Source organism: Betta splendens, chromosome 3, assembly GCF_900634795.4.
Source record: "Betta splendens chromosome 3, fBetSpl5.4, whole genome shotgun sequence".
Classification (NCBI taxonomy): Eukaryota; Metazoa; Chordata; class Actinopteri; order Anabantiformes; family Osphronemidae; genus Betta; species Betta splendens.
Window position 1 is genome coordinate 3,148,658 of NC_040883.2, and position 11,075 is coordinate 3,159,732.

Sequence of the window (11,075 nt, forward strand, 5' to 3'; positions counted from 1 at the left end):
ACTGGGAATGGAAGAACTGGCCTCTGTTCCCCTCCCCCCTGAGATCTCATTACTGTGGGATGACGGCGGTTCTGGCCAATCGACCTGTGCGTCCCGTCTCATTCGCCTCATACATCGCTGTGGGCCTTTTAGGGATGAGGGAATTAGTCTGAATGCTGCGCCGGCTCCTCCTGCTAATGATAATAAAGCAGAACGCGTGCGTAGCCCGCCTTAAGCTACGAGTCCACGGCGCGCGGAGCGGAAGCTGCTTCCTGTGATTAGTTCAGTCGACAGGTGACGAGCGGCGTCGGCGAGAGGAGCTTATTATATCTGCTGCACCTGTGATGGAGCTTCTGATTCGCACAGTGTGAATGATGCGAGTAACGAGGGCGGCTGCAGGTGGAGCCCTGATGCTAAAAGCTGTTGTTTTCTGCTGGAGCCCTTATTTTCTGGAGTCTGGACATTTCAACCAGATGACAATGGAACGCGGCCTCACACACGCCAGCAGCCATCTTCATATCTTCACTATGGGCTCCCTCTTGTATGTACACGCTCTGAATTGTGATACCCTTTGCTCACCTGTGAGGATTTGATTTGTTGGACACCGGAGGATTACTATGAGGGCAAACCTATTAGATTTCCCCTGATAGGCTACTGTAATGGATGTGTAATGTGGCTTCAGCGTGCCTCTCAGCGGAGCAATTCCTCCACTCTCTGGCTGGATCTTTGCCTCGCTGATCCCAGGGGAGCCCAGCGAGGCCAGACGCATTTGTCACAATCTCTCCGTCTGCTTTCTCGCAGACTGTGTGGTGGCTGCGTCTCACGTCTTTCTTTTTCCTGACTTTTATTACGGGCGAGTAATTGCGGCTAATCCGGTGGCAACAGCAGCGTCATCGGCGGTGCAGGATGTGCATGCGGGTAATAGTCAGGAAGAGCCGCTGGTGTCAGTGATGTCAGTGTAGTGGTGTCTCATCCGGCTGCTGCTCCTTCCTGATGATGCCGTGCAGCCAGTAGCTCCGTGACCGCATCCCCCACTGCCTGATGACTGCAGGGGCAAATAAGGAAAAGGCCTCCATCTCAGGAGCCCATTTTACTGCTATTGATTGTCTGGGCTGACTGGAAGCCAGAAGAAATTTGGGGTTAAGACTCTCTCTACCTTGACTTACTCCTTCTTCCTCCCCTTCCTCGACCCACACCCCTCCATCCCCTCCTTTTGTGCCGCAATTCTCCTGGAGGAAGAAAGGGCTACAGCACCAATATGTCATCTCCCTCCGAGCACAATAAACGGCCCACAACAGTTCAATGCACGGCATAAGATTATAGATCTGCATTGTTCCCGCTGCCAGCCTAATGATCAGCAGCCTATTGCACAGCCTTTGTCGGGAGCAGAATGAGTGAGCTAATCTTGTTAATGGTCCGTTTCATTCCCCAGGACTGGTTTGTATAGACAAAGGGCTTTTAAATAGAGAGGATTTGAGTAGTGAGTAACAGAAACATTGGTGCCGAGGACAAAGGCATCGACTCGAGCTTTTCTCATCCTGCAATCAGAGCTAATCACAGAGAAGCTCCGTGCGCTGCAGACAGCTAGCATCAGGCAGCGAGAGCCTCCCAGTGCATGAGCCGGTGGATGGAAGGTGGGGGGGGGGGGGGTCCTGCAGGGAGGGGCCTTCACTTCCCTTACAAGTCTGAAGCATTTAATTTTGTGTTTACATAATTATTGCTCCCCTCCATCCTATTTCTGATAGGAACAACACATTTAGTGGTTTCTCCGCGGTGCAGTTCGGAGCTAGAGGGCACAGTGTTTTACAACATTAATTGGGTGGAAACCACAGTATCTAGCGCTATGATTAATTGCAAACGTAGAAAAAAAATGTGCCAGGGAAAAAAAGAAAACGGCTGCTTATTTTTGAAGCTTTGTAGAAATTATCATTCCAGGCAATTATTTCGAGTCTGTAGCCTGCTGTTAGATGTAGCTGCTGAGTGGTAAAAGGAAAATTCCTGTGCTGCGTTCAGCTCTTTCACATCCACTCGGGTAATGTAAGTTAATGCGCGGGGCGGAATCTCGCCTGCCGTCCTCATTCCAGCGCCTCCGTGGTGGTTCTGTCTGTGCCACTGATATTCTGCACTATTAAATATGTGATTAGAAGCGTCTTTGTTTAACGCAGAGATGGCTGTCAGTGCTACAGTGCTACAAAGAGAAGAGCAAACTCATAATACTAATTATCAACCCTGATAAAAGGCTAAACACAACCCAGTTTATTATAGTGTTGTGTGAGTAGAACTAAATATTGTAGTATTAATGCTACTACAGCGATTTCTTTCTTTTTGTTTCTAACTGCTGTTGAAAGCTGTTGAAAGTGAGTGGAGCGGTTTAGTACTTGAATCAGCATTAAAGGCCTGACAGTTTACTGCCTGTCAGTCATGGACACACAGACCTTCCATATAAAAGTATCAGTAGCAAAGCTTTAAAGCCGGCTGTGACATTGTGTTTGTCAACTCTGCAGAAAGCTCCACACTTTTTGTGCACTTGTCTGCTTCTGAGGACTTGACATTTGACTCGGACCCGGGACTTACGCTCGGCTCAAAGTAATGAAACGCGCTTGTGTGTGTGTGTGTGTGTGTGTGTGTGTGCGTGCGTGTGTGTGTGTGTTTAGCGGCTCCACGGGTCTGAGCCACGTGTTTGAAGACTGTGAGTCTAAATGAATTGTGTAGTTTGCTCCTCTTGACGCGTTTGTCAGCGTCTGATGGTTTCACTGCACTTTTCCCTAAATCCTCCTTCACTTCCCTGCGTCAGCAGGAACGCGAGGCGGCGCTGGAAATATGGCGCAGTAGTGAGTTTGTGGCAGCAGGTTTGAATAGCAAATAGAAAGTGATCAGCGTGGTGTTTGGAGCAAACACAGTGTTGTTGCTGTCAGACAGTCCTGGTTAAACGCGTTTCCAGTGAACGTGAAGGCGTTGAACCCTCTGCAGACAGAAGTGATGTGTGTGTAGATGCATGGGTTATTTGTTGCTAGTGTTGTACTTCTGATCTGTATTAGCTTCATTTCTCCAGATGCCGTCTCCCTCGTCCAATCAACCGAAAATTCAAAGAAAACTAATTTTGCTCTGCAGCAAATTCGTTGCCCTCCAAATTCTCTGACTAATACAGGATTTGATTTACAATCTGCACTAATGGCATGAAGAAAAGCACCTGCTGCAAAGCCACCGCTGCAGAAAGACCGCTTTCAAACACAGATGGAGTTTGGACTGGGATTGAAAAGCACAAAGCCCAGAGGCGCCAGGCTCCAAAACACTTTAGTTCAAATCTGTGGGCCCTGGCTGATTTATGGCTCACTGCAGGCTACACACACAGCAGATAGAGTAAATACAACAATGCCGCCGCCGCTGAATGCTGCTGTTGTCCAGCGGTGTATTCATGCTGCTGGTGACTGGAACGGACCAGTTACACAACCATGTCTGGACTGTGCAAAAGATCAGATAAGTACAAAGTTGTTCAAGTCATAAGACTTGAGCTGAACTGTCCTCCTGTAGTTAATGCGTCAGACAAACCTCTGTTCAGCAGGTCACGATTAAATTAAAAGCATGTGTGCTTCGTATTGTGTAGATGCGTCTGTGTTTACTATTGTTGCATTGATTCAACACTTGACAAAGGCAGCGTGACAAAGGAGGCCGATGATATGAGTTTGTGTATATGGAGCCGTCATGTTTGTGTTGATTTGCTTTAGGCGCTGGTAGAGAAGTTACAGCTACTGTAATTAGTGCAGCGTCCCTGACATTTGAAGGCCACATTCACAACAATAGAGACATCATTTAGAAGCAATAAAATAAAAAAGTACAGATTAATTTGTTCAAGTAAATCCTGTTTACTCTGTAGCTCAGTGTGTGTGATGACAGCCTTTTTTTTGGTTGTTATCACATCTTATAATGTAACAACCCAATTGGTGTCCTGCTTTTGAGCCGTCCCCTGAGGAGCAGGGTGCTGCCATGCAAGTGTCGCAGTCAAGGACGCGGGAGGTGAGTGAGTTACTGACCCAGTGCTTCGCCCCCTGATAACAGGCTGGATGTAAAGGTCACAGACTGAGAAGCAGAGGTCGCGTTGGTTGGATGCTGCTGAAGAGGTGACAGACGTCAACCTGTACCCACATCCATTGACATTTAGGTAGAGGTTGATTGTTCTGAAGCGCTGCTATTAGTTGTACTTGCGAGTTGCACACTTGAGCGCAGGGAAAACGGAGGAAGCGCCGCTCTGGACCAACAAGTGCCATCCATCCAACACCAGCATCCGCACGGAATCACGTTCACATGTGACTGGATGCGATGCAGATCCTCCTCCGGATTCCAGCGGCGCGGGTCAGGGGTAATTCCAGCCGTGCGTCTCTCCTCTCAGCAGCAAGCCTCATCTTATCAGTGCAACCGCGGAGGCAGGAGAAAACAGTGGCGTCAGCTGCCTACCTGCCTGCGTCTCCGTAATGGATTCAGACGCAGGGATCCGCTCATCGCGCGCCGCCCTCCGTTATGAAAGCTCCTCACATCCAGCTGCCAAGGGCGTCGCTGCTCTGATAGGTTCACGCTCCCACGGCTCCTCCACAGATGAGAATAGATAAAATCACCCAGACATGGCGTGAACAGCCAGTTAATGCTGGCCACAAACTGATTTGGTCAAAAAGCAAAATGCAATAAGATGAATATATGTATATTTATGTTGGGCTATTTTTTTTCTCATATTTTTATTCTGTTGTTCTGCATAAATAGATTTTTTTTTACAAAAACCCACACAAATAAGAATTGTTTTGGCTGAGGGTGATTTTATTCTTATTTATTCACAGAGTCCTGCAACATGGTCTGTTTGTGAAGTTACTGCACATTCTCCAAACTCTTTTGAAATCCACACCTCGGCTTCATTTTCACTCCTACTTTTGCAACTGCAATAACGTGCAGCGAGTGCATTCATGGAAACAAATTCACACCCACACAGGATTCATTTGAACAGGAACACACACTTAATGCAGCAGTGCATTTTCTGTCAATCGAATTAATTTCACGAATAAAGAATGTTTATTGAATCACAAATATGACAATAGAAAGCTTGTGGGAAGTTGACAGACGGATGAGAGGTTTTTAAGTAGATGTGACAAACTAAATCCGACGTTCAACGACATTAACATTTGTTTTGTGCCTGATGGTCTATTATTTCATCTCAGTCTGTCGCCTCCATCGCTTCTCCAGGTCTGAGCCCCTGCGTGTAGTCAGTCTTAACACATGGAACGAGAGTCGCCACACGTGAAGCAAAGCGGCGCATGTGGAGAAGTCCTTCCTTCTCACTTCTAGATGTTTATGAAAGCGTGACTTTGGATTAGGATTATAGAACATGCTTTTAAGGGATCAGTCTAACTCTCAGGACAGTGATCTTCTGATTTTAAAGTACCATTAGGCAGCGCTGTGTGCGGATAGATAACTAGGAAGACCAGAAAATGTGGCGGCGGTTTGTGCTGCCTAAAATGTAATGGCCTGAGGAAAAACATGCAGAATGCTTTTAAAGTGAAAGCAGGACTCAGAGGGCCATTTAAACGCCAAGGCTGCTTTGCAACACGTCGAAAATCTGTGGCGGCTGTTTTTCAGCGCCGCTAATGGCTCCTCTGTCGGTTCAGGCCTCGTGTTATGAGGGCGAGTCTCGCTGCTGTTGCATATGTGAACTTATGTCACAGTTTGGCCGCACACGTTGGCGAGACGTCCGTCGTTTACCACTGATCCTCGGCAGCGAGCGGACGTGTGGCTCCTCCGCGTTACGGAGCAACACCTGTTCTGTTCGAGGAGGTGGTTTTATCTCACCGCGCATGTTCCTCCTGACTTGCTCTTTGTGTGGAGGCGCTAAGCAGAGCGAGAAGTCTCCAGGAGCACCTGGTGGAATTAATTGTCATGTCAGCGGTATCGATCAACTATCCGCTCAACCCTCGGTAGATGCATTATGCCAGTAGAAATCTGCTTTAATGCGTCTTTAATCCATGCCGACCGCCTGGCCCGAGTCCTTATTGTCTTGTAAGTGCAGTCATTATCTGTGATGTTCAGTAAATGCCCAACAGAGAGTACAGCCAAGGGTGAAGTGCATAACAAAGTGAGGCGCTTGTATAAGTAAATGCGTTTGGAGTTAAGTCCGTGTGTTTCTGGCCTGCTCAGCTCGTCCTCGGACACTGGGCCTCCAGCTCTGCGCCGCGCATTCATTATCCCAGATCCAGGATTATTCATGCGCTGCAGTAAGAAAAAGAGCCCTTTCTCTGCAGCAGCAGAGATGAAGCGGGAGAAGCCAAGGAAGGGGTCTTTAATCCATTATCTGGATCCCCCTCTGTCTTCAGGAGCACGCGAGAAAGGCTTTCATCCTCTCCGTCCCATCTGTTAGAAGATATGCTCGGGTTTAAGGCGGGATTAATTGTTTTGAGAAGGAGCTGCAGAAGTCCAGGCCAAATCACAGCTCTGCTCATAAAACGCTGGCGAGGGTCACGTTCAGCCGCAGCGTCCGAGATTCAGCCGACACAGGAAATCATCCACTCATGGATGAAAGTCTGCTTTAAACTGCTCGTTTAGGACCATGCGAGAACGGTGCTAATCATTCCACCTACTCACCATAAGTGTCATTATTCATAGTGAAACGATTAGCTGCCTATAGAGAATATACGCCATGCAACACAGTTCTAAATATAGAAACAGTCCTAAACCACAGGTGAAGCTTCACGAGTATGTTTAAACTACATCAGCTCAAACAGACACAGAAGAATCATCGCGTTGAGCTTTTGCTATGGATCAATGCATGCACATATTTCCTGTTGCTACAACAGGTGAAAGGACTAAGCATCTGACCCTCAGGCGTCTCCAGAGCTTAATGACCTTCATCAGGTACAGTGTACGGCAGCTTCCACGCACTCTTACTCTGGAACATGAAGTGTTGCTTCTACATGAGGGGACAAATTAGTGTGTGACTCCCTTCAGGTACAGCTGCTAAACGTGTTCACCTCATTCAAAGCCGGATTCTTAAAAGAAATGAAAGACTCTCGAGATTTAGACTTTGAATAGGAGCACATTATGGTTATCTCATCTCGGATCTGTTGGACCACATGAGAGTTGGCAGGCTGTTTGATGCTCTGTGAGGCCCGTTGTCTTTCTGTGTGATAATGCAGCCGTTAGATGGATGGATGGAGGTGGCTCCTTGGACACGCAATGACCGTGAATGTGGCAGTTAGCTACGGCACCGAGTGCAATGATTTTATTCTCACCACCCACTGGAAAGCAATCTAGGCCTGTAATGGGAAACTCAAATAGCAAATCTGTGGGTATAAGCATGTCTGGAGAAGTCACAAATCAGCAACAGGCTCACTTAAGCAGTGAGATAGTTTAGCTGGAGGTCACGGAGGCGACACTTCCAGGGGTCGGCCTCCTGCGCCGCTGTTTATTACCGTGCCGCTGGTCCTGTGATGTGGCGTGGGGGGTGGAGGGAGGGGGCGGAGACGAGCAGCCACAGCAAAATGGGGGTTGCAGTCGATGAAGAGGAAGACGAACCTGCGTCCGACCGCGGAGCCGGTGTTTGGACAACAAAATGGCCGCCGCCGCCTCAGATTATTGAAAAGCCACGGACCACACCCTCCCCCAGTTAAGGCCCTCGCCTCTGGAAGCCATTAGTTCGACGGGCCAGGGTGGCATTTTGCTGATGGCGGCGAAACCATAATTAGAGCTGGAGATAGATTTAGTGAGTGTAAGTGTAATTAATTTTAAATGTGAGCTTTATTAGTGCAGAGGCAATCAAGCTTCTAATGAGGGCCTGATAGAACTTCTTAAACAGTGGAACCCGTCACGTTAATTGCTCTCATAGCTTCTGGCGTCGGCTGCTTTTATTTATTACACTTATGCATCGCTTTAGAACATTTTTCTTGAAACCCCCCCGGAGGATAATTTACAGGATAAATAGTTGTTTCTTTGAATTCATAAAGCAAAGTGAGGCGCGGCTGCACTGGGTTTGTGCTGTAAGTGGACACAGGCAGGCGGTCCGGCCCGTTAAGGCTCATCCTTCAAACTGTGCCATTAATTGGGCTGAGACGATGGCGCTGTCGCTGTTTTGGGTTCGATGTCACTATTTTGGGTTCGATGGCGCTGTGTTGGGTTCGATGTTACTGTTTTAGGTTCGATATCACTGTTTTGGGTTCTATGGCGCTGTGTTGGGTTCGATGGCGCTGTTTTGGGTTCGATGGCGCTGTTTTGGGTTTGATGTCGCTGTTTTGGGTTCTATGGCGCTGTGTTGGGTTCGATGGCGCTGTGTTGGGTTCGATGGCGCTGTGTTGGGTTCGATAGCGCTGTTTTGGGTTCGATGGCGCTGTTTTGGGTTCGATGTCGCTGTGTTGGGTTCCATCCTCCTCACGCCTGCGTTTCCTGCCCTTCGACACCTTCACTTCCCACCTGCATCCAGACGCCTGCACACAGCGGTGCAGGATGTCACCTTGTGAATGACTGATGCAGCAGCTGCAGTAAATCCCACCGGTGCTGGAGCAATTATGAGCTGTCAGATTCTGACCTCCGTTGAAATGATTAGTTTGACCAACATGGACCTTGGACCGCTGCTGTTCTCCTCAGCTGCATTTAGGCGTTTTCTGTTAATGTCTAAGAACTGCTGGCGCCGTCACTGCAGGATGGTTCTCCTCCTCACAGTAGGAGTGTGTGCTGGTACAGAACCAGGCCCGTCAACACAAACCCAGACTCAGACCAGGCTGTTGGAGCATAAATGGAGCGGTGGCTGTTAGTCACGAGCATCATGCGCCGAAGGAGGAGAACGGAGCGCTGCTCGTCTTTGGATTCGCTTCTGATGCGGGAGCGAAGTTCAGTGGAGGCGTTGGTGCTTCTGTTTGGCAGAAAACGGGGCGTAATTAGAAAAGTCCCAACACGATATTTCGACCCGTTTCAGCATTTTCCCTTCAGGCGTTTTCAATAAACCAAAACGGACTGAAGGTCGGTGGGTTCCAGTGTGAAAATGATGAGTTATAAACAAGGTTTGAGCTCAGTTTTGTCACGTCGCTCGGTGCAACTTCACACATGAAAACGTGCATGAAGCCGGTGTGAGCGACAGAACCGTTACCTGCCGTTAGAACCTCCTTCGCAGAGCTGTGACGCAGGACAATAACACTGAGCTTCTGTTTGTGTTGCAGCGTTCTGCGAGGACGGGTGCCGGAGCGGAGGGACCTGTGTGTCTCCCAACACGTGTGTGTGTCCCTCGGGCTTCACGGGCCGGCGCTGTGAGACAGGTGAGCGCCCGCCGGACCCTCCGGCGCCGCAGCCGCCGCATTCTGTGCATGGGATGCGGTGGCGGCCTTCGGTTCCTGCTCGTGCACGTTCGGGCTGAAGCCTCGTGTTTGAACCGGACACTGCAGAGACTGAAGGTCTCGTGAGCGATGGAGAAGGAACTAATTCTTCCTCCCGCTTCCTTTTCATCACCTTCTCATTTCCTTGTTCTTTTAGAATAGAATAAAGGAATCAGTCTATTTTATTCCCTTTCTTTCTTCTTCCTTTTACTCGTCTCCTCTCCTCTTCCTGTTGTTTCTCCTTCCTTTGTTTAATTCTTGCTGTACCCCCCCCCCCCCCCCCCCCCCCCCTCTCTCCCCCCTCTCTCTGCTCAGGCATCATCTCTCTTCCTCCCTCATTCCTCTCCTCGGTTCCAAAGCCGTCTGTCTCCGCAGCCTCCCTTCACAAACGTGATCAAGCAGCTCTGGCATTTCACATTCACTGGGAACCATCCAGCTCATGTTGCCATGGTTTCCCATTAGAGGCCACGGTCTTGGGGACAGAATTGACTCTACGTACAGTCACACCTTCCAGAATCACTTCCAGAATCTGTTGAGGATCAGCCGAGCTGTTACACATTTCTTTTCTACCTGCTCCAGATTCCAATCCAATCTCAATCGTTTCCTCGCATTTAGAATGAAGTGAAAGGAGCTAGTGGCACATTCACTATAACAGTTTCCTACTTTACATAAACATGAACACTAGTTTTGGCCAAATACGTTTATCTTTACTGATCAGCAGCAACTAATTTAACTCAATTGAAATAGTTTAAACAAACACTGCAGTAATACTGTAAGTATTTCTTCTTTCATATTTCGTACAGAGTAATAGTTGTAATTGAATCGTGTCCGTGTCCTTAAAGCGCCGTGAGGCTCCGCTGGAGGGAAGTTGTACAGACGTTCTTGTTTTAACGCTCTCGCTGACATGTTCTGTCTGCGTCTGGGTTTCACTTTCAACCTGTCTCTAAATCTGCCAGGCTCCATCTCCGTCTCCCGTCTCCACGTACAGTGAGTCTCCCTTTGTGCTGCTCTTTCCCCCATGGGCGAAGTGACGCGTCACCGCATCGCTGTCTGTGACTGCGCTCTGTGCTGAGCAGTGGAGCTCATCAGGAGCAGTTCAATGAGAAGCTGATCGCCTGCGAGCTGCTCACATGCATGGAGACAACACGGAGCCAGCGTTGGATCTGCCTTCAGAGACGTCTTAGCCACAAACATGAACACAGTTTTAGTTTCTGTCTAAAGATGCTTTTTGCGTGATGCTGTTTTAGGCTTTTAGACCTGAGATAAGTGTGATTTGTGAGGCTCAGTCGTCCTGCGGAGCCTGGGGATTATTTGAACTATATATGGATTAATTTCCTTTTACTTGCTGAGCCAAAACTCTGAGCTTTTCACAGTCTGGGATGTCATGAAGGGTTCACATCCCGGCTTTTGGGAGGCACAGACAGACAGGGCAGCGGTGAAGCCCCGGGGGAGGAACGCAGTGCACTTGTTTGGCCTGTAAAAGGAAACAGACAATCATGAAATGGTAAATGGCAGCTTTCCTTCCTGTGCTGCCAACAAAACCCAGAGTCATCACAGAGTTTTTATACCAACATGAATTATTGACTGCACGTACAATGAAGGAGAAATGTTCTAAATAGAACAAAATTCAAGTTTTTTAATTTTTTTAAAAGGGATCAGACAGAAAACCTTTTTTTCAGGTTCCTCTCCTCATTTCTTGCTGTCGCTGCGTGTGTTGGCCTTGACGTGTTTAGGTTTTTGATACAGATGCAGCGTCATATT

At 48.4% G+C, this 11,075-nt stretch overlaps 1 protein-coding gene across 2 annotated transcripts in view; it reads left to right on the forward strand.

The window, feature by feature from the left end:
- The window catches only part of LOC114851766 (protein kinase C-binding protein NELL1-like), a 126,816-nt gene that overhangs the window by 101,638 nt on the left and 14,103 nt on the right, over nucleotides 1–11,075 (forward strand). Inside the window, exon 15 of one of the 2 annotated variants that reach the window (XM_029143449.3) lies at nucleotides 9,162–9,257. The exons of the other annotated variant lie outside the window; for it this stretch is intronic. Within the exon in view, the coding sequence (XP_028999282.1) occupies nucleotides 9,162–9,257 (96 nt within the window). The remainder of the gene's footprint in view (nucleotides 1–9,161; nucleotides 9,258–11,075) is intronic. 2 annotated transcript variants of the gene reach the window in all.